This window comes from Delphinus delphis, chromosome 5, assembly GCF_949987515.2.
Source record: "Delphinus delphis chromosome 5, mDelDel1.2, whole genome shotgun sequence".
In the NCBI taxonomy this organism is placed as follows: Eukaryota; Metazoa; Chordata; class Mammalia; order Artiodactyla; family Delphinidae; genus Delphinus; species Delphinus delphis.
This window is the reverse complement of record NC_082687.1, coordinates 41,020,048-41,044,241: the sequence shown is the minus strand read 5'-3', so window position 1 is coordinate 41,044,241 and position 24,194 is coordinate 41,020,048. Positions and strand designations below refer to the sequence as shown.

The window sequence follows — 24,194 nt, the reverse complement described above, 5'->3', positions numbered from 1 at the left end:
AGTGCAGAGAGTCCCATACAGGATAAACCCAAGGAGAAACACACCAAGACACATAGTAATCAAACTGACAAAAATTAAAGACAAAGAAAAATTATTGAAAGCAGCAAGGGAAAAATGACAAATAACATACAAGGGAACTCCCATGAGGTTAACAGCTGATTTCTCAGCAGAAGCTCTACAGGCCAGAAGGGAGCGGCATGATATAATTAAAGTGATGAAAGGGAAGAACCTACAACCAAGATTCCTCTACCCAGCAAGGATCTCATTCAGATTTGAGGGAGAAATCAAAAGCTTTACAGACAAGCAAAAGCTAAGAGAATTCAGCACCACCAAACCAGCACTACAACAAATGCTAAAGGAACTTCTCTAAGTGGGAAACACAAGAGAAGAAAAGCACCTACAAAAACAAACCCAAAACAATTAAGAAAATGGTCATAGGAACATACATATCGATAATTACCTTAAACATGAATGGATTAAATGCTCCAACCAAAAGACACAGGCTTGCTGAATGGATACAAAAACAAGACCCATATATATGCTGTCTACAAGAGACCCACTTCAGACCTAGGGACACATACAGACTGAAAGTGAGGAGATGGAAAAAGATATTCCATGCAAATGGAAATCAAAAGAAAGCTGGAATAGCAATACTCATATCAGATAAAATAGACTTTAAAATAATGTTACAAGAAACAAGGAAGGACCCTACATAATGATCAAGGGATCAATCCAAGAAGAAGATATAACAATTACAAATATATATGCACCCAACATATGAGCACCTCAATACATAAGGCAACTGCTAACAGCTATAAAAGGGGAAATCAACAGTAACACAATAATAGTGGGGGACTTTAACACCTCACTTACACCAATGGACAGATCATCCAGAATGAAAATAAATAAGGAAACAGAAGCTTTAAATGACACAAGAGACCAGATAGATTTAATTGATATTTATAGGACATTCCATCCAAAAACAGCAGATTGCACTTTCTTCTCAAGTGCGCGCGGAACATTCTCCAGGATAGATCACACCTTGGGTCACAAGTCAAGCCTCAGTAAATTTAAGAAAATTGAAATCATATCAGGCATCTTTTCTGACCACAATGCTATGAGATTAGAAATGAATTACAGGGAAAAAAACGTAAAAAACACAAACATATGGAAGCTAAACAATACGTTACTAAATAACCAAGAGATCACTGAAAAAATCAAAGAGGAAATCAAAAAATACCTAGAGACAAATGACAATGAAAACATGATGATCCAAAACCTATGGGATGCAGCAAAAGCAATTCTAAGAGGGAAGTTTATAGCTATACAAGCCTACCTCAAGAAGCAAGAAAGTAAAAGAATCCGGTTCTCTACTGGCCCTGTGCTGCCATAACCTGGACCTCCATGATTCTTTTACATGTGAGAGAAACTAACTTCTATCTTGTTTAAGCCAAACACAATTCCCAACTGACAGACCCACTGTCAGCCTTATAAGTAGGCCCTTCTAGGCTCACCCCCAACGTTTGCAGGGCCTAGCCCAAGAGCAGAGGTGGGAGCCCCTAGCTTGTTGCCCAGTCCCTTCTCTTCCCAACCCAGCTCTGTCTGCTTTGTGTGGACATCCAAGCCCATGCTTCTAAGCTCATCCCCAGGCCAACACTGCCCCTCGGCCACTCTTCGGGTCTATGGGGCACACACTTCCCTCTAGGAGGACAGAGCCTGGGAAAAGGCTGCTGTAGGCTCTGAAAGTGAGCTCAGAGCCACTTGGGCAGGGAATTTTAGGATCCTAGGACCCTAAGGCACAGTCTAGAAGTGGGAGGAGGTTCCAGGTGGCATGCACCTTTGCCCTGTGATCTCTTCGCCCTGCAGGGAGAAGCATGGCCCTTGAAGGCACAGGGGCCAGGGCAGGGACCCGAAATGCCACAGTCTAAATGTGATACCACTGGCTCCTCTCCCTCTCACCTCCTAATGCCTGCCTTTTCATCATTCACAACTTGACAATAGAGAGAAACCTGAAGTAGTCCAGTTAACTACTTGTAACAGCCTTGGTAAAGTTATCTTTTAGAGGAAAAGCCTGGAACTACAGCTTGAACTGTGCTGTTTCCCTGTTACCCTTAATGCTGCTATCTTCTCTCTTTTATGAGACTGTATAATGGAAAGCTGATCAAGCTTGGCTCTCAGGCAAGCTTGTCTTTGGTGAGCTGTCATTAGGATGGCCACGCACTGTGGATCAAGCAACTGCAATACTGGTGCTGGTGTTCTGACTGAAGGAGGAGTCTCCAGATCCTGGGTCCTTCTCATTTACACATCTGCCTGTTTGAGGAAACTCTCCAAGTGTTTACCTGGGTCTCTTTGTACAGACATTGCTCCCTAGGAGGGAGTGGAATCAGCAACAAACCCCGGCCACCAAAACTGGAACAGGGACTTTTGCCCTAGGAGGACTACAGAGAAACGGATGGGAATTGTGACCAGGAGAGGGACTCTCTAAGAGGTGCCACTGAAATGGCCCAGGACTGGGTCCCAAATGAGCTGGGCACCTTTCTCTGTTTCTCAGGAAGCCCCCCACTCAGCCTAGGGTAGCAGGGACTGAGACCTGATATGACAGTGCCACTGCTGATAGGATCGACCACTCCAGCTCCCACCCCTATGTGCAAGGACTTATTCCTTAAGGAATTTATCTCCTCCACATGATCTGACTGTCAGGACTGGTAGCCTGGCTTTATGAACATGAAAAACGCCCAAATGGTCACAGTATCGTTGTGTATCTTGGAAGCTCTCTTCCTTTAGTTCAGTAATTCTAAGCCTCATTTTGGATTATGGATCTCCATGTTCTCTAGGCTGGATAATTACCAAAGGACACGAGTGTCCACCCACACTGCAGAGAACTGTTGTAGCTCCTTTCAGACAACGAGGCATAATCCAAAGGACATTGAGCAAATAATCTGAGATGTAGGTACTTGCTATAGACTGATGTTTGTGTCCCCTCCAGATTTGCATGTTGAAACCTAATCCTCAATGCAGTGAGGGCCTTTGAGAGGTGATTAGGTCATGAGGGTGGAGCCCTCATGAATAAGATTAGGGCCCTTATGAAAGAGAACCCAGAGAGTTCCCTTGCCCCTTCTGCCGTGTGAGGACAGAGCCAGAAGACAGCTATCTATGAACTAGGTAGAGAGCTCTCACCAGACACTGAATCTGCTGGTGCCTTGATCTTGGGCTTCCCAGCCTCCAAAACTGTGAGAAATAAATGTTTGTTGTGTAAGCCACCTAGGCTATAGTATTTTTGTTAAAGCAGCCCAAACAGACTGACAGAACTTCTATCCCCAACTTTCTATTTAAATTTCGTTTATTAGTTTTTTCATAGGAAAAATGGAAGGCATGGGTTAACTGATTTGTAAGGTCCCTCCTAGCTCCAAAGTTCAATGGCTCTATATAGTTCTATGAAATGAGAGACATGATAAATATCCTCCTCCCCATCTATTCTACCCGATTATAGCACTCTTCTCTCTAAAGCATAATTGTCTGTAAGTTAATTTGTGGGTTCCCTGCTAGACTGCAAATTCTGGGGGAACTGAGACGAATCTTTAAGGTCATATCCTCAGCACTGATTTCTAGCAGGACCTCAATGATATATAAGAGATGATAATATGAGTGAGTGGTTTCTGATAGCTACAATCTCCTTTGGTTACTGGACTGGAAATGAAAGATGTTCTCAGATAACTATTCAAGGAACATGCCGAAATAGCCTTTGTTCTTCTGCCTGCATTTAGTAATAGTCTTTGGATGTAGGTACCATGAGTATACACCTAATGAATCAGATTACCATATTTTTTAAAGGGAAAAGATGAAAAAAAAACTTCCATTTTTTTGGTCAGAGAAACCATTTTTTTTGGTCAGAGACTATTATTCTCAGCTTGGTTCTCAGGAATAAAACAGAAGATCCTCTGCCTCTTCATCTGAGATCTTCAAATTAATCTAAGGTCTGATTGTCCCAAAGCATTACTAATTGTATAGCAACATCATTTATATCACAAAATTGGAAAAGACATACGTATCCCATCACAGAGTGATGGTTAAATAAACTATGACACTCAAACGGTGAACCCATGCAGCCTTTGATAATGGTGCTTACAAGATAATCTGAAGTTAAAAGTCAAGACATAAAATTACATAAGCAGTATGACTGCCATCATGTAAAATATGTCAAATATACACATAAAATATAGAAGGAGATACTACAGAATCTGAACCGTGGCTGTGTTTGTGTGTTTGGACTGCGCATGAGTTTCTTTCTACTTTTCTGAATTTTGCAGATTTTCCTCTTTTACTCTCATGGTGAAAAATCAAAATCAACAAATCATTTAATTGTAAATTGAAAACATCTACTATAAAATTTTGGCTATTGACACTGGTTGTGTCCACCTGAAAGAGCTGTATGGAGGAGCACAGAGAAGACCCTATGGTGAAGCCAACAGAAGCAGGGGGTGGAAAGACAGGGAATCCTCTGGAGTTGCCACTGCCTGTGGAATAAGAGACATTATGGATCTAAGCTCTTACTATATAAATGCCAGACATTTCTCATACATTTTTTTTCATTATGTCCTCATAAAAGCTGTAAGAGATAGGTACTACTCTTATTCCCATTTTACAGCTGAAACTGAGCCTTAGAGCGAGTGTGAGCCTTTGCAACCACCATCCACTGAGGGAAAAATGAGCACATTTCTCAGCCATACTTCCTCTCGTGCAAGGATCTCTTGTGTCAAAGGCACAGCCTCCATTTCCATTATTGGGAGATTCTGTTTGGAATGAGTCCTCAAATGACTCCTGCCTGTCAGTGGAGATGGGTGTCCAGTGACCACTTGTTCACCATATTATCTCAAGGCTCTCACCAGAGTGTGATCCCCAAATTGTCCCTCTTTGCACATAAATCCATTGCTTTGGGGCAACGAGCCCATTTATAAATGCTCTCATTGTGGCCAACTTTACAGATCCAGACCAACATGGATAGAGTCTAGGCCAGCTCCCTAGTTAAAACGTGAACCATGGTTGCCCTCCACTTGCCAGCACGATAACAGGCAAGCTTTCACCATATGCTTGTTGAACATAGATCCACCCTGCAAATGCTGACGGACTGAATATGCTCAGCTGACACCATTAGTGCACACAAGCATTTTGAGGCTCTTTGTTACATGGTCACGTTTTCCCTGCACAGAAACCTACTGGTGTTACCATTTCCAAGGGTTGGGGGAGAGGAGGCCTCACTACAAGAGAATTCAGGGAGAACAGAGCAGGGGACCTGGCGGGAGTCCAGTCCTGTTGAAGTCAAGTGTGTCACTAAAATAAGCAAGTCCTCTCTTTCCTCCTCGCTACCCCAGGGAAACATGAATGAGCAAGCGAGGACAACTACAGAAACATTCCATGAAATCAGTAGTTCAGGTGGGTCTGAAGGAAATGACAAGTGGGCTTAAAGGAAATCCATTTCAAAATCAAGTTCAAATTCAAAACAAATGTGTGAACAGGGGAAAACGTAATGATCAAAAAGGAATGAATTTAAAAATATACATATATATAATAAAAAAATATTAAAAAAATTAAAATAAATAAAAAGGAATGAATAAACAGACGGCAATCCTAACAAGAAGACCCAATCGTCAGGGTAAGTGCTATGCAGAGAACTGCTTGGGGATATTACTGCACCCCATTGTGCCCTGCCTCCAGGTCCTGTCGCTCAGGGACAATCGATGGTGTCCGTTCACTTACTTTCTCTGGAACCGGACCACAGGATCAGCCAGCAGGTCGGTGACGTCAAGCTTCCTCCCCTTCTCGATAACATCCCGATGCTTGCGGACAAACAGCCACCCGATATGGGAGAAGAAGAAGCCCCGGCGGGCGTTGTGGGGATCAGCGTCCGTCTCCGAGTACTTGTGGTGGACTCGGTGGTCCCTGGACCACTCGAAGATGTCGTTCTGCAGAGAGAATGCAGACCTGAGTGAAGGGCTAAAACACCCTGGCACCTTCCCCAAAGTTCCTCAGCCTCCCCTCCTCCCGCCCCACCCCCTCACCTCCTCACTGATTTATACTTGCTCCCACCCTCAACCGCAATCTCTCAACCTCAAGTTCAATCGCTGGGGGTTGGTCTGGGGTGGTTTTCATCCAAACAAGAGTACATCCTCACTTAGTGAGGATCTTAGCTTGTCTTTGGAATGTGCCCACTGCAGGAGGTTCAGCCTTGTTGAGTGAACTAGTGGGGAAACCTGAAGGAAGTTCTGGTTACCGAAGTCTCCTGGGAGATCGTTCATGTCAAGAAGACAGACATCTGCCCTCAAGTTTTGGTGGTCAGAGGAGAGGTGTAACCTTGAGTATGGAAGGGGGTTAGTTCTTGGTCTGGCTCTCTCTGCCCTACCTCCCCCTCTTTGATGGAGTTCATGTCCAACACACAGCAAAGAGGAAGTCAGTAAGTAAAAATGCAAAGAGGTACTTCACCAAATCTCTGCAAAATACCGAGGCACAAATAATATTGTTTGAGGACTGCTCTAACAGTGTGTCACAGAAAGGAGAGGAGGGGACTTAGGCTCCTTGTGGAATCTGGTGTACTTGGCCGAATCTACAACATGGAGAAGCAGCAATGCCTGAGGGGCAGGGGGCACTCACTGGAATCCCAAGAGAGACTCTGGTGCCCAAGGAAGGAGAAGCATCAGAGTCCAGCAGACTCTGCCAAACCCACAGACAGGGTGGGGCCCAGGCACACATGGGGGACCAGCCTGTTGACCCTCTGGTGACGGGAGAGAGTGACAGGAGCTGGAAGTCTTGGGTGAGCTATCAGGGCAGCATTTCAGCTGACACTGTTAATGAAATCTTAGCTATAGCCATGGGCCAATGAGACCTATAAACTTTCGATGTATACTCAGATTTGTTTTTATCTGATAATGCTTTCAAAGCTTTGAGATGACAAATTAGGTTGGGAAGTAGTGCTTTTGGTAGGAAAATTACAGTTGACCCTTGGACAGCACAGGTTTGAACTGTGCAGGTCCACTTACACACGGATATTTTTCAATAGTACTTCATGGTCTGAGGTTGGTTGAATCTGAGAATGTAAAGGAACTGCAGATAGGAAAGGCCAATGATAAATTATAGATGGATTAACCCCCAAGTTGTTCAAGGGCCAACTATAATCTGAAAATAAAAATAAATATATATAGTGTATAAGCTCTTTTTTTTAAAAAAAAAGGTAATAATGTTTTATACCATACTATTCAGTACTTAGTCATGCTTTCATTAGGAATCTGCCATTTCACAGATATTGGCTTCTTCATGCTGATGAGAAGAGAGAGAACTGTTTCATCCTCAAAGTTTTAACAGTTCTTTTAACCAAAAAATATTTCATGGAGTTTTTTGTCTCTCTGGCTCAACCAGTGCTGCTGGAAGGCAACTCAACCTTGTTCATTTTATAGCACCATTGAAAACTTTTAAAATTTGCTTAACCCTTGGGTAATGGGACAGAAAGAGGGAAGGTAGAAAGACCTTAAGAAGTATAGGCTCAGCTTTGAATATAAAGAGGGAAAAATGTGCTTAGCAATCTGTGTAAGGTAAACATTGTAGCCTGGCTTACTGCGATAAGAAAGAGGTCTTTAAATTTTACCAGTGTGTTGAAACACAGTGGTTGGAAAGAGTGAAAGCATTTATTATTTATAATCACAGAATCTGGAGTCTGGAAGGAATTTCAAATGTCAAGACCATTGCAGCCCAAGGAATAATTTATTACTTTTGCATCCAGTTTATTGCTTTTATTGCAAACCCAACTAAACATAGGAAGGAGGGGGAACACTCTGTCCCTAGTCCACAGATGGCAAAATTAAGGTTTAGAAGACATGTATTCAAGTTCATCTAGTAAGTCAAACCAATAACGGAACAAAGATGGTGCTCCTTCGGTTCTTAGTTCACACTCGTTTCCACAAGATATTTCCCTTACTCTTCAAGTTTAGAGGAGGGAGAGTCTTTTAAAGAGAAAACTCTAAGTGGAGAGTTCCAAAGGGCTAGAAACATTATTCTCATAAAATTAAGCATGATAGAACAACAAAAGAATGATGATGAAGACAAGATGGAACAGAGATATTTCTTTATTTTAATCCCCCTTACCTGAATGCCTTCCAGACAGAAGCTACTTTGACTGAAGCAGTGGAATGAAGCAAGGATTTGGGCCACATTCCAAATAATCGAGCATACAATCGAGCCAAAAATACTTTAAGATGTACTTTAAAAAATCTTTTTTTTTTAAACTCTAAAGCTGAGTCCAGCGAAAAGTGACTCAGAGAACAAGATGTAAGACAACAATAGGGCAGAAAGGAAGTAAGATTCACATGGTCATCTCTGGGCCCTCTTCTTCCTACTTATCTGCATTTTGCTTCTACCCTGAAGTGATTGGGTGTGGAAGCCAACCTGGGAAGAGCATTTGTGTTTGATGAAAAGGTGTGTGTTCCGAGGGTGTGTTTAGTACAGTCAATGTGTGAGGAAGAGAAAGCTGAGGGCCGACAAGAGATGGTGACCTTCCATCAACAAACTGACTTGTCAAGTGTGCGTATTCCGTCTGTCCATGCTCTGCGTGCACATTTTAATAGGGGCATGATGCTCGACCCAGCAGCAATTCCTGAAGCCTAAGTACGTACACTTTCTAACAAATCAATTAACAAATGATTCAACTTGCAACTTCGAGTTTGTACTTAATGGTCGGTTCTGGTAGATCACGGTCTTAATACCCCATTGCCTTCAATAGTGGACACTCACCCTGTGTTTATTGATCACTCCTGACAAAGAATTGTTGTGGTGAAGGGAGCTACATTAGTTCTAAGAGCGCTAGCTGTAACTGAGGCACAGGCAGGGGTGGGGTCAGGGGAACAGGAGAGGAAGAGGAAGACAGCCAATCAGGAGTATACCCCTCCGTGGCAGGTTTCATTACCCAAGAAGCCATACCACGTCCTACTTTGTGCTGTCCAAGAGAGATACAATTGTGAGCCACATATGTGATTTAAATTTTCCTAGTAGCTACACTAAAAAAGTGAAAATAAACAAGTAAAAAATCAATTTTAATCATATATTTTTCCTTAACATACTACATCCAAAATATCACTCAATATATTATTAGCATAAAATCATTAATGATATATTTTATATGATACTTTTCCTGTACCCATATTTCAAAACTGGGCTTGTATTTTACAATTCCAGCACATCTCAACTTGGACCAACCACATGTCAAGTACTCAGTAGCCACATGTGGCTGGTGGCTACCATATTGAACAGGGCTAACCCATGGTTTGGACACTTTTCTATATGTGTTATACTTTTAAAGATTTTTTAAAATTCAATGTTGAGTATGGGTGGGAGGGAGAAATTGACACAAACCATGTGAAGGGCAAATGTGCTGCATGTATTAAAAGCGCTAAAATTGTGCAATTCGTTTTCTGGAGTTTATCTTAAGGAAATAATCATAGCTGTGTGCAAATATTTAATCACAAGGATGCTCACTGAAGTGAAAACTTGGAAAAACCCTGAATTTCCACATAACAGGATTTGACTTTGTACCTTGTGATACATTAGTTAATTGAATACTCTGTGTGTGTGTGTGTGTGTGTGTGTGTGTGTGTGAAATATTAAAGTCTTAGGGTTACCTTAGGGGAGGTAAGACTGGGAGGTAGGAGAAATACTTTTACATTTTATCCTATACTCAGAAATTTTTAACAAGAGCATCTGTTGGTTTTGTATTTAAAAACTCACAAAAAGGGATATTGTAGTACTGACATGGAGAGATGAGGTAGAAGGTAGTTAAGTGAAAGACAGTTTTCAAAATAAAAGATGCAGTAATGAATGCATTCTTAATAAAAATATGTATTTAAGCACAGAAAAATTTTAAAGTATAAGTCAACATGTTTACAGTTGTTCTCCGTAGGGAGTGGGGCAGTGGGTGATTTTTAATTTTTTCTTTCAGTTTGTCTGTATTTTCTACGTTGTTATAATGATCAAGTTTTTCTTTTGTAATATGAGGGAAACATTATTTTAAAATTTCTATACTCCAGAATCAAAATAACCCAGCTTCTGCCATCAGCCCCAGGTTAGGAAAAACTATGAAGCCGTAATATTCATCTAGTAATCCAGTCAGTGATATATCTTTTTTTTTTCTCTTACCTTTTCTGCCTTTTTTTTTTAAATTGGAGTATAATTGCTTTACAATGTTGTGTTGGTTTCTGCTGTACAATGAAGTGAATCAGCTATATGTATACATATATCCCCGCCCTCTTGGGCCTCCCTCTCATCCCCCACCCCATCCCGCCCATCTAGGTCATCACAGAGCACCAAGCTGAGCTCCCTGGGCTATACCACAGGTTCCCACTAGCTATCTGTTTTACACATGATAGTGTATTTATGTCACCCTTCTCCTATCTTTGTTCTTATTAGCACTAACCAACCAATCACACCGCAACCAGGGTGACAGTGCCCTCACTTAAACCCATCCTTTGTGTTGTACCTCTATTACTTCCCTCTCCATCATAGATAATATCCCTAAATGGGATCCCTGCTGAGACTGTAGAAATTGAAATTGATCATGTGGTGATTTTTCTCCATAAGCACAGCCTTTGTGTATTCTCTGGGACTTGAGCAAAGGTAATCAATCTCAACAGCTCCACTGAAGCAGATTTTAAAGCAACCCACTCTGTCAAAACTACTCTTCCCCAACTTCCTTTTATGTTCAGAATAAATTCTTGAATCAAGTCCTTTAAATGGCAGTAGGGGAAACTGTCTTTTAAGGTCCACGTAATTTGCTCTGGGTAGCAAGATGAAGGCCAAGTTAAACAGCATTTAGCTTGTCCCAGTCAACAGATCTGAAAGCAGAACCAGTGACCGGCTTTCCCCTAGCACAGCTGCAAACAGTTGCTTGCTTCTGACCAGACACCAGTGTGGTTGTTCTGTCCCCTAATTCAATTGTGTGGCTGCTTATAATTCCAAAAGGGAAAGTTTACCAGGTGGCTTCAAAACATAGCCAAAGGGAATTCCACTTGTATTCATAATACATCTTTGTTTTCAGTCAGTAGTGAAAAAGAAACTAGGACCAACATGTTAGCTTCAATAGGCAAGTTTTAGAGTAGAACGTGTGTATATGCGTGTGTGTGTGCATGTTTGTGTGTGTGTGTCTTATGAGTAATGATGTCCTGTCTGAGAAAAAGGGTCGTTTTATCAAGGGGGTCAAAGAGGGAAAGATGCTGTGGCCTCCACTCTTTAGGGACCCTAAGGCTCATTTGAAATAGACTTTATCTCAGTCTCTGGGGTCTGAATTTAATCTCCCCCAGTTCAGATGCCAACACTGTCCTATTCAAACAGTGAAGAACATTCGGTGCTTTCCCCACTGTTGATACTGGGTCAGTATTGATTTCCCTCCAGATAATACTGGCAATCTGTAAGAAGAGCCCAGAAAGTCCCCAAGAAAAGCCTGGCAGCAGTCTTCACCACCTGGCAAATTGCAGTTTCGAGAGAACAAGTCTCCACTTGCTGCCTAGTCCTCCTGTGCCACTCAGCCTGGGGAGGTTTTAGGAGCCAGGCAAATCAGGCAAATGTTGAAAAGCCAACTTTAACAGTTTAAAAAAGTGTTTGTTGACAAAACTTAAAGATTGCAAAGTAAAAAAAAAAAAAAAAAGATTGCAAAGTAAGAAAGGGGGTCTCATATTTTCTTTTGTTACTCCAGTATTTATCTCTTACAACAAGAATGTATTTGAGTAAGACATATTTTTTATTTTTATTTAATTAATTAATTTTATTTTTGGCTGCGTTGGCTCTTCGTTGCTGCACGTGGGCCTTCTCTAGTTGTGGCGAGCGGGGGCGACTCTTAGTTGAGGTGTGAGGGCTTCTCACTGCAGTGGCTTCTCTTGCTGCGGAGCATGGGCTCTAACAGCGCAGGCTCCAGTAGTTGTGGCACACGGGCTCAGTAGTTATGGCGCACGGGCTTTTGTTGCCTTTGTTGCTCCAACGGAATAGTCTTCTAAAGCCTCCTGCCTCTAGTCCTTTCCCCTCCACAATACATTTGGTACACTGCAATCATACTCCCCATATTCATATGCCCCCCAAACCTATCATTCTCTTGCTTCTGATTTGACAACCTCTCTGTATTACTTTTCTCATCAAGCCTAAACATTTCTTCTTCTTAACAATCAAATAGCTTCAAATGGCATTAATATTCTTATCTTTCCCACTTTATTTATTCTTTAATTTGACAAATATGTACTGAATGTTGGTATGTGCTAGAAGATAAAGAAGGAACAAGACAACAAGGCTATGTCCTCAAACAGTTTATATTCTATGGAGGGGACAAACATAGATAAAATCAGGTGCTATGCAGCAAATAAGTATGGGGAGATACAAGGGCGACATTGAGATAGGCAAGGACTTTCTGATCAGGTAATCTTAGGCTGTGGGAGTTGGGTGGGAGTGAGAGAGGGAGAAGGGAATTGTCTCAGGGACAGGGAAGGACGTGGCACAGTCCAGGGGCTACGAGAAGACCAGCATGTCTGTGCATGGAGGGCAAGAGTGGTGCAAGATGAGGTCTGGGAGGTTTTGTGGTGAAATAAAGATATACCTGGTCTTTGTCCCCAGTGTTTCCTGGTAAAGAGATTCAAAAACTGTTGGAATTTCCTGAGTGATAGGATTGACATCATTATGCTAATGAGATGACTCAGTAGGGAGTCCTGGATAGCTTCAGGATTGGGGCTGGTCACCAGAAAGACCAAGTGTGTGATTAGAGGGTTGGCCCTTTGGTAGGGGAAGGGGACTGGAGATTGAGCTCAGTCACATGGCCAGTGATTTAATCAATCATGTCTTTCTAGTAAAACTCTAGTAAAAGCTCTGGACACAGGCTCAGAGGAGCTCCCTGGCTGATGAACCTACTGATGTGCAGGGAAGGTGAGGTGAGCTGACTCCACAGGGAGAGGTGAGAAAACTCTGGATGTGGGATCCTCCCAGACCTCCCACTGTGTGTCTCTTCCATTTGGTTGGTCCTGATTTGTATCCTTTATAATAAAACTGTAATAGTAAGTATAGCACTTTCTTCAGTTCTGTGAGTAGTTCTAGCGAATTACTGAACATGAGGGAATTGTGGGAAGCCCTGAGTCTGTAGATACGGGGGGCCTGGAGACCCCTGCTCATGGCTGGATCTGAAGCACGGGCATCCATGTGGAGGACTGGCGCTTTTCTTTGTGGATCTGAAGCCAACTCAAATGGTTAGTATTACAATTGTATTGAAGTACACCCATGTGGAGTGGAAACAGAGCACTGGTGTTTACAGCCTGATCACACCAGGGCTTCTATGCCATGATAACAAGGTTGGACTTCATTCCAAAGGCAATGCTCTGCCACTGAAAGATTTTCTTTTCTTGCTAGAGACTGGTTTAATTTTCAGTAAGTTCTCTCTGGCTGCAGTATGGAGAGGGGCAAGTGCTCGGTTTTTGTAGTAGTCCAGGCAAGAAACAGTCATGGCTTGGACTAGAGAGTGGCAGAAATGAGAATTATTCAGTTTCAAGATATAATTGAGCATTAGAACTTAAAGAGATTGGATAAAAGATTGGATGAGGGGTGATTAGGGGACTAGAGAAATCATGGATGACACCCATATTTCTGGTGGGGAAAACTAGGAGAGAAGTAGTTTGGAGAGAGGGTAGAGTCACAACGTTAATTTTGGGCACACTGATTTTGAGATGCCTAAGAGACGTCCAGTGAGAGATGCCATACAGTCAACTAGATTTGCAAACTGACGTTACACCAGTCAGATTCTTTCTTCAATCAGACTGATTTTCTACTGCTCCGAGACGCCACACAGGATGTCACGATCATTCCTCTCTCTCTACCTTAGCTCAGATATTTCCCTATGTTCCCCCACTTCTTCCTTGCCTATGCAAATCCTTTTTACCTTTTGAGTTTTCAGCTCAAAACTTCCCTTCTGCATTAGGCTTTATCTTAACATCCTAATTCATATTCCTATTTTTGCAGCCCTAAGAATCAGTATGAAGCTTTCAAGCAATTTAACTCCTCATTGTCTGGTTAGAGTCCCTCCTCATTATACTTAGGTCTAGCCTGCTCTATCTGATCATAAGCTCCTCATGACAAGGGCCATTTCATATATATCACTTGTGTTCCTCACAAGCACATAATGGTTTATGCACCTTTAAATTCAAAGAGAATTAACCAGCAGATTTACACAAAAAGCTATAGAAGAATAAATAGGAGACATAAAGACAATCAAATGTGTCTGCCTTCTAGAAGAGTTTTTAAAAGCAAGGCTAAAAATTTCCTCTGGCATATGAAATTATAAATTTTACCGTTAATTAAAATTGTTGATTCAATGACTTCTATATATCGTACCTTTAGAGTTTAATAAAGCATGTAAAAAAACATCCTTGAAACATTTGTGACAAGAGCTCTGGTTGGTGCTAGTAGGAACTAGGACAGGATGACTGAAAAGCTTGAACCTTAATAAACAAGAACCAAAGATGAAAAACAGCTCAATATCTATGGGGATGGGGTGGGGGGAGGCAGCTAATGGAAGGCCCCAATGGGCCTGTTAGATCTAGCTTTATTTAGCACCTTCAGTAATGACTGGGAACAAGGCGTACACATTTAATAACATTTTTGGTTGGTGCCAAGTTAGGAGGTGCTGCAGACATCATTGAGGACAGAGAAATAACACAAATGGATCTAAAGAGGTTAGAAATATGAATAGAAATTATCACAATGAGATCTGATTTAGGAAAAATGCAAATGAAGGCAGCTGGGAGAGAAATCATCCAAAATGCAAAATAATCAGTGGGTTGGGAAACCTAGAAAGCAGCAACGTAAGAGTGTCTGGCAGGATAGCAGTGGAATGAAGAATAAGCAGTGACAACGTGCTAGCTCAGCCCAAATACCTGGTGGCAGGTACAGGAAGAAGTAGCTTGTCAAGGAATTGCATTGTGACACAGTCTCCTTCAACTTCCATAAGCATTTCTGGAGACAGTGTGGAAAAATAAACAAACAAAAATATTCACAGATATTTGGCCCTTAGTTTTTTTAGTTGTTAGAAAAGGGATTAAACTTAGTTTCTAAGGTCCCTCAGCTCCAACCTTCTGTGGTTCCAGGAGAAACTGGTGGGGGAGTAGGGATTTAGGGGGCTGGGGGGAGTAGGGGAAGAACACGGATAAGGGGAAGGGGATGCCCTGCCTGTGCGCTACTAAACATCTTCTGTGTGAAAAGAAGGCAGGATGAAACATTTAGCTTGATAATATGTTTCAGAATAGATTCCAAATTGACAGGACTGCAGGTGGAATTCATCTTAAATAAAAGTAACTTTCATCCAATATAGGTGTGGAACCAAATTAACAGATAAAAATCTGGTAGCTATTTGTTTGCAAAAATACCCTCGACTTTATTTACCAAGTATTTCTTTCAATAAAAACTCTCTGTATGCCTTTAAAGTATATCATTTTTTGTTTACAAAATTTAATCACCTTGATTAAATTTAATCAAGGAATTCATCCATTGTACTACAAAGAGGGTAAGATTTGTATAAAGAGTCTCTGTTATATTTGGGGAGGGCAACATGAGGGAGGGACTAGCCCTACTGGTTGGCATGTCCATCTACAGAATTGCTCTCTCTTCTCAGGACACCCCAGGCTATCACCTTTTCGTTCCCTTGAGGTGGTTTCACTCATGTCACCTGCTTCCACTGACCTAGACCCACAACAAAGGAGGTGAAGCATCTTAGGGGGGTGGAGCCATCTTAATCTCTACTTTAAAAGGGACATTTTTATTGGTAGGAAGTGTGGTTAATCCTACCAGGCAGGCACAGAGGGAAAATGCTGGGCCTCATGCAGCAGCCCCGGGAGAGTTTCTTCTCTCTCCTGCTTCCCACCTCCACCCCGTCATCTGTCAGAGTATCCCGCAATACTGATGGAGTCACAAAGCAGCATGTATACAACAACGCTTTGATGAATCCATGTATCACCAGAGCTCAGAGACAGCCAAGCTATTTGTCCTTTCTACTTGACTCCAAAGGTGCCCAGGAGGGCAAGATGCTGTGGAAGGAGATGATGTGAGGCAGGTGTGCAAGTCATCTTCCAAAACCACACCAGGAAGACTTCTCGGGGCATCAGGGTCAGGACCACTTCTGCCGCCGCCTGTTGACACAGCAGGAGGAAACCAACCACATCCACCCATCTTGCCAGAGGAAGGTGAACCTGTTTCTGCCATGCGGAAGAAGGGCTGTACATCTGAAGCTTAGGGTGGTTGTTAGGGAAGACGGCACACCCCGAAACAGGATCTCTGCCCTGAGAGTCAGACCTGCAAGGGATGCCATGCAAGGATTCTTGAGTCTGCGGCATGTCTTTTTCTCCTTCTAACCAACTGCCACTCCACGCTGCTGCTAACACCCTGAGCTGTCCTTGAGGGGACTGCCTCAACATGTAATCTCCCTCCTCAACAGGCTCTCCCCATGGAGACCCAGCCTTGGGGGTGGGTCCACCATCCTGAATCTGGTACAACATCTCCCAGGTCTCATGACGGTGGTCTGAGGCTCACTTTTGCCATTGAAATGCATGAGGCATGTCGCTCCCCTGCCTAAAATCTTGCAGTTCCTTTCCAGGACTTTTAAAATAATATGCAAACTGCTTGCTATGCCTGACAGAGCCCTGCACTGGTGTGGCCCTGCCCCGCTCTCGGGCCTCTCCTGTGACCATCTTCTCCCTCACTCCCTTGGACCAGCCACATGGGCCACCTTGCTCCTCCTTGAACGCAACATACTTGTTCCCACTTCCGGCTCCTCCTTCTGTCTGGAATGCTCTTCCCATACCTGTTCCCTCCCTTAGATCTCAGCTCTAATGTCACCTCCTCAGCGACAACATCTTCCCTGATCATCCTCTCTAAAGAAGCCGCCCTCTCTGGCGTTCTTTATCACTGTGTTTAAATTCTTCATCTTTGGGCTTCCCTGGTGGCGCAGTGGTTGAGAGTCCGCCTGCCAATGCAGGGGACACGGGTTCGTGCCCCAGTCCTGGAGGATCCCACATGCCGCGGAGCGGCTGGGCCCGTGAGCCATGGCCGCTGAGCCTGCGCGTTCAGACCACAACAGTGAGAGGCCCGCGTACCGCAAAAAAAAAAAAAAAAAAAAAAAAAAAAAATTCTTCACCTTCTTCTCTCTCTCTGAATAAACTTGTTTATTCGTTTGCTTATTTATTTGCTCTCTCTCCCACTGGAATATACACATTAATGAGGGTAAGGACCTTGTCCATCTTTTTCTCCAGTGCTGGGAATGATGCTTAATGCACGTATTTACCAAATGAAAAGACAAATAGACACTTTGATCCTGGGACAGGCATTAGGGCATTGCAGTGAGAGTGTGTCCTCTGGAGTCAAGCTGCCTGCACGTGCATCCCCCTTCTATATGTCTTAGTCTTAAATCTGTATGTCCCTGGACAGGTTATGTAGTCTCTTTCTTTCATCTATCAAATGAGGAAAATGACAGTATCTACTTTGTACGGGTATTGTCAGATCACTGAAATACATAATGAAGTGCTGGTATGTAGTTAGGGCTCAATAATTGTTGCTGTTTTGTTGTTATATACCTGCCAAAGTTCATGGCCCATAACCCTGTGTTTCACTTGACGTATTTATGAATCACACGGTAACTTCCATTTTCCAGTCTGACATGTAAAGCACTTGGAAGTACTTACTTCCATCCTTGCAACAAGAAAAAAAAGCCAAATAAACTGAAAATCAACAAGTCTTCTTAGATCTATCAGAGAATTGAGGTCATGGGGCAAACTGCTGCACCAAAAACTAGAGAGATGGGCAGGCAGTTACGGAGAATCACAGTCTAGCAGGAGCAGAGGTCCAAGAGGAAAAGTCTGCAGCTGGTGCCAGGATGGGTAGGAATACTTTAAGGTGTAATTGATGAATTGCTGGAGGTTTAGCATGGACGAGCTTGAGAGTTAAAAGCTCCTAGGGGGCAGTCCAGGTGCCCCGACACTTTCATGAATTTTACCTCCAGGATCCCTACCAGGTTCTCACTATGATCAACTGACAAAAATCCCCTTGCTCTTCCAGCAGGAGCGGGAGAAAAGTAACCATTTTGAAATTCAAGGCAGATTTCTCTGCTCCCCTTAGCAAGATCTGTCCTCAAGAGAAATGATTTTACCAGAGCTTAATCAACTGGGGTTTTACCAAAGCCTGATTAACCTGGGGGGAGGTAAATACTCAGCTCCAGCTCAACAAAAGACTGAGACCTAGTCACAGGACTGAGGATGTTCCCCCTCACCTCCATGTCAATAGGGCTCCTGTACAATAACAGGGGATTTGACTGAAAGAACTAAAAGCCTTAACTCCTGTTTAAGAAGAAGCCTCTAGGAAAGCCCAGAGACAGCGAAGGAAGGACAAAAACAAGGCCACTAGAGGAAACCACTACAGCTATAGCACAAGGTAACACAGCCTAATTTCTAGCCAGATAAGCATAAAACCTCACACTAAAGCTTATTTCCTCAGTTCCTGTTACCCAGTACATCATGTCCAGCTTTGAACAAAAAATTACAAAGTATGCCAAAAGGCAAAAAAATTACCATCTTAAAAGAAAAAGCAAGCATCAGAACCAGACTCAGATATGAGAGAGATGTTGGAGTTATCAGACTGGTAATTTAAAACAATTATGGTGGACTTCCCTGGTGGCACAGTGGTTAAGAATCTGCCTGCCAATGCAGGGGACATGGGTTTAAGCCCTGGTCTGGAAGATCCCACATGCCATGGAGTAACTAAGCCCATGCACCACACTACTGAGCCTGTGCTCTAGAGCCTGCAAGCCATAACTACAGAGCCCACGTGCCAAAACTACTGAAGCCCACACACCTAGAGCCCATGCTCCGCAACAAGAGAAGCCACCTCAGTGAGAAGCCCGTGCACCACAACGAAGAGTAGCTCCCACTTGCTGCAACTAGAGAAAGCCTGCGCACAGCAACGAAGACCCAACGCAGTCAAAAATAAATAAATTTTAAAAATAAATAAATAAAACAATTATGATTGATATGCTAAGGGCTCTAATAGAAAAAGTGGACAACATGCCAGAACAGATGGGTAATATAAGCAGAGTGATGGAAACTCTAAGACAGAATGAGAAGAAACTGCTAGAAGTCAGAAAAACTGTAACAAATGAAAAATGTTTTTGATGGGCTCATCACTAGACTGGACATGGCTAAGGAAAGAATCACTGAATTGAAGACTAAGTTGCTATCAATAGCAACTTCCCAAACTGAAACGTGAAGAGAAAAGATGGAACAGAATATCTAGGAACTGTAGGACAATTATAAAAGGTATAAGTTGTGTGTAATGGGAATACCCAAAGTAGAAAGAAAGAAGTATGGAAGGAAGGAAAGAAAGAAGGAGGGAGGGAAAGAGAGAGAGAAAAGGAGAGTGGGCAAGAGGGAAGGAGGAACAAACAAACAGTAGAAATATCTGAAGTAATAATGGCTGAAAGAAATGTTTCTAAAATTAATGACAGACACCAAACCACAGATCCAGGAAGGTCAGAGAGTACCAAGCAGGATAAATAGCAAAAAATCTATATTTAGGCATATCATATTCAACCTGAAGACAAAAAGAAAATCTTGAAAGAAACCAAAGGGAGAAAAAAACACCTTACCTATACAGGAGTGAGGATAAGAATTACACCAGATTTCTCTTAAGAAACATATAAGCAAGAAGAAAGTGGAGTAAATTATTTTAAATGTTGAAAGAAAAACACACATCCTTGAATTCTGTACTCAGCAAAGTTATTCTTCAAAAGTGAAGAAGAAATAAAGACTTTCTTAGACAAACAAAAATTGAGGAAATGTGTCACCAGTAGACCTGCCTGGCAAGAAATGATAGAAATTCTTTAGAGAGAAGGAAAATAGCATAGGTTGGAAACTTAGAGTTACATAAAGAAAGAAGAGTGTTAGAGAATGAATAAATGAAGGTAAAATAAAATCTTCAAGTTTCTTATTCTTAATTGATCTAATAGATAACAGTTGGCTTGAGATAATAATAGCAAATATGAATTTGGTGATTATAGCTTATGGATATGTGAAATGAATGACAGCAGTGTCATAAGGGACAGGAAAGAGGAAGTGGGAATACTAGTGCAGTACCTGAAGTGGTACAGTGTTATTTGAGAGTGGACTTGGACTAGTTCTAAACGTATTTTGCAAACTCTAGAGCAACCACTAAAAAGAATTTGAAAAGATGTATAATTGACATGTCAAGAGAGGAAAGAAAATAGAATCATATAAAATGCTCAAATAAAACCAGCGAAGACAGAAAAAGAGTGAAAGACAAAAAAAAAAAAAAGAAACAAAGAACAAGGGCAATGAATAGCAAACAGAAACATGGTAGATATTAATTCACCTATATCAATAATCACTTTAAATGTGAATGGTCTAAATATACCAGTTAAAGACAGGGATGTCAGGGTGGATAAAGAACAAGACCAAATTAAAAGTTGTCTACAAATCACACGGTTGGGCATCACATAAGAACATCCATGGGTAAGCCAAAAGATGCGTGGGGTGGGGGTGGGGGGCTGTGGTCAGGAGACTTAGGTTTCAGTCTGGTGTATCCACTAACTAGCTGTGTGACTTTTGACAAGTCACTGACATTCTTTGGGCCTCTCTTTATCCTTCTGTAAAACAAAGGGGACTTAGACTAAATTTCTTTAGCTCCCTTACAGCTTGAAATCCAATGCCTCTTTACTAGGATCTGATGAGCAAATGTGGACAGTAAGGGAGGAGGCTGAAGCATCTACTGGTGCTTTTGGTTGGACCACAAGAGACCCAGCTGCAGCCAGCAGGGGTGTGTGCATGAGCATGACAACACAAATCCAAAGTTCTGGCTACTTTGTGAAAACTGAACTCTTGGAGACCACTGGATGGCAGGAATCCCTTACCTGGGTCCATATTTGACTAGGAGAAAATTACAAGAAGTCTGCAAGCAGCTTTCGGGTTGACTTGCAATCTACTGGTAAGGAAGGAGAACAGGTGAGAGAGGAATTCAGGAGGTCTTTGCTGAATGCAAGGGTGTGGAGGGGACAGAGGATTATTACAGCTCCTTGTCTGGCATTCCTGCCCCATCATCATCTTTTCAGACTAAAAGTACCTCACCTTGCCTACTATTGCCCTCTGAGCCATACATACGTCCTCTACAGAACAAAGAGAAAAGGGAAGTTCAAATGTTTCAGTCACAATTTTAAAACTGCTCTTAATCAGGGGACCCCATCCACTGCTACCAGTCCCCAGCCTGTTAGGAATGAGGACACACAGCAGGAGGTGAGCAGGGGGCCAGCGAGCGAAGCTTTGTTTGCCACTCCCCATGGCTCCCCATTGCTGGCATTACCACCTGAACCATGCACGCTCCCCCTCACCTGTGGAAAAACTGTTTTCCACAAACCAGTCCCTGGTGCCAAAAAGACCACTGCTCTTAATGATCAAGATCTTGTTTGCAGCAGCTAGCAAAAGCCCTGTTCATCCTAAGAGATAACCATGGCATGACTTGGTCCATTTTGGCCAAAGGCATGACCATTCTGATGGAAGAAAGTAGAATAGAACCTTTTAAACTATCTTTAAAAACCCAAGGGGATATCAAAGGTAACCTGAATCAATGACTCTGCATTAAGTCAGGGTTGTAGGTCAGTACCCTAGACTGGCAGATCACAGCACATTTTGTACTTTCCCAGGCAGTTCTCTTCCTAGGGTTAAATGATCTGAATTGACTGAATTATTTCCCTCTGATACAGGCATTGTATGGAAGCTGGCCCTTTGCTGATCTTACAGATACCTCTCATCTAGGTCTAAGTGACATTGTTATAAAACTGCAGACCCATAAAGCACTATTTCCACTGGAAAACTGTGGAAAATCTATTATCCCATTAGATGGAAGCCTCCATGAAGGTAAGGATGTGACTGTGTTTGCAAATCATTGTGCCCACTATGCCTAATTCAGTGCCTGCCACATAGTAGGTGCTCAATAAATATTTGCTGAATTAATGAAAAAAAATCCACTACGAATGTGGGCCTGGAGGAAGCATGCTTAGTTCAAATTTGATGATTTATGAAAATACTTTATAAAACTATTCATTCACTTAACAATCACTGAGTATTTTCTATATGATAGGCACAAAAATACAGAAAGGAATGAGGTGGTATGCCAAATCTCATAAAGAAGAGGGGAACGATATTCACTGAGTGCCACTATAAGCTAGGCATGTATTATTCATTATTTCATCCTCCCAGTAACCATGTGAGGTAAATTTTTTTTTTTTTTTTTTTTTGTGGTATGTGGGCCTCTCACCGTTGCGGCCTCTCCCGTTGCGGAGCACAGGCTCCGGACGCGCAGGCTCAGCAGCCATGCCTCACGGGCCCAGCCGCTCCGCGGCATGTGGGATCCTCCCAGACCGGGGCACGAACCCGCGTCCCCTGCATCAGCAGGCGGACTCCCAGCCACTGCACCACCAGGGAAGCCCTGAGGTAAATATTATTAGCTCCTCCCAATTTTTGCAGATGAAGGAACAAAGATGTGCACAAAAGCCTATATCCAGCAAATGGCCTGAATTTATTCAATGACCTGGATACTTTCCTTCACAATATACTTTCCCCCCAAAATAAATTTAAAATCACAGTGTGATGTTCTGTTATGTGATGTTTTGTAAAGGAAACTTAGGTTCTCAAAAATTGAGTTATAAACAAACAGTTTCATTTGGAAAAGAGGTTTAGGTTCTCAAGTTCAAGTTATATATGTCGGAAAAAATTCTGGTAATAGAGGTGCTTTATAACTACATGAGCGTGTACTTGAAGGCTAAAAATAATAAACTGCTTGAACAAAATAAGTGAAAATTACTGAGTTAAGTCCTAAATAGCATCTAAGACCTAAATTAATGAATTTCTAACTTATCATAATCCATCATTATGATAAATAAAGCACAACACTGAACTAAGATTGTTGAAGTCAAAATAAAGTGCAGCATAGTTCCCATTGCCAACAAAAGAACATGAAAACGAGAATCTGCCAGCTGCTCCTTTGTGCAAACAGCTTCCTCCTAGGACCCTGGTGCCTATTCCCAACTGTGCTTGAATTATCCGGTAGATATTCATAATATGAACTGTGATCCCCGAGTGATGTATTGTGCTGGATCCTTTTTGCTTTATGAATGCTCAGACAGGAGGGAAGCCTAAAATTGGGAAATGAATTCTTAGACACAGGGCAACTTAGACAAATGCTCAGGGTCAGGCTGTCTTGTAAGGATGGGAGGCCTGTTGCAGAGGTGACCACCTGACCTGCACGTCTGAGGGTCACAGAGAGGCTCTTGAGTCGCCTGTTTCCCTGGACCCTAAAGCAGTTTTGGGAATTTCCATTTCTTCCTAATGGGTGAAAATACATAGGACTTGAATCATCTGCCCTCATAACACTGGCAGAAATTTTGAAAACAAATTGTTCTCACCCACCCTGCCTGGATCAGATGAGGAATTGGGAAAACAGAGATTCATGATGAAACCAAAATTCCAGCAGCTCAGAAAGTGCCCAAGGTGGTGGGAAATGGCCTAGGACTGGCACACTCCTCAAGGATATGGCCCAATCCTAGTACAGTTGTGACCACATTTACATTTTTATCATGATTTTATAACAACTCTGAAAATAAAGTCATATTCTTATTTTTACAGATGAAGAAACTGGAGATGAGTGAGTCACAGCTAGCAACCATCAGAGTAAGACTTAAATCTTGAGTCTTCCAAATCCACATTGAATAATAGACTTTTCACCACAATCTTAAAGGGTAACTTCAGGAATACGTGTTGTAGAAGCAGTGGTTTTGGAGTCAGAACTGCGTTTGCCTATCTGGATGTACCATTTTTAGCCAGATAATTAGGTAAGTTCTTTAACTTCATTAAGCCTTAGTTTCCTCATCTGTAAAATGGGGGCATGCATAACACCTAGCTTGTGGGGTTACTGTGAGGATCAAAGGTGATATGCATAGAGCATGCTCAGCACAGAACTTGGCCCTCATCAGAGCTGGACAGATGTTGAGGGTTTCGGGTCATGTTTAGGGCATGGACTCTGGAGGGAGGAATTTCCTTACCTCCTCTGTAGTTTAGCATGCCTTGGTGCTCTAAGGCCCCCAGGAA

General features: G+C 42.4%; 1 protein-coding gene across 1 annotated transcript in view; it reads right to left on the bottom strand.

The window, feature by feature from the left end:
* SCD5 (stearoyl-CoA desaturase 5) overlaps positions 1-24,194 on the bottom strand; it is a 157,280-nt gene that overhangs the window by 47,890 nt on the left and 85,196 nt on the right. Inside the window, exon 3 of the mRNA XM_060011670.1 lies at positions 5,755-5,960. Within this exon, the coding sequence (XP_059867653.1) occupies positions 5,755-5,960 (206 nt within the window). The remainder of the gene's footprint in view (positions 1-5,754; positions 5,961-24,194) is intronic.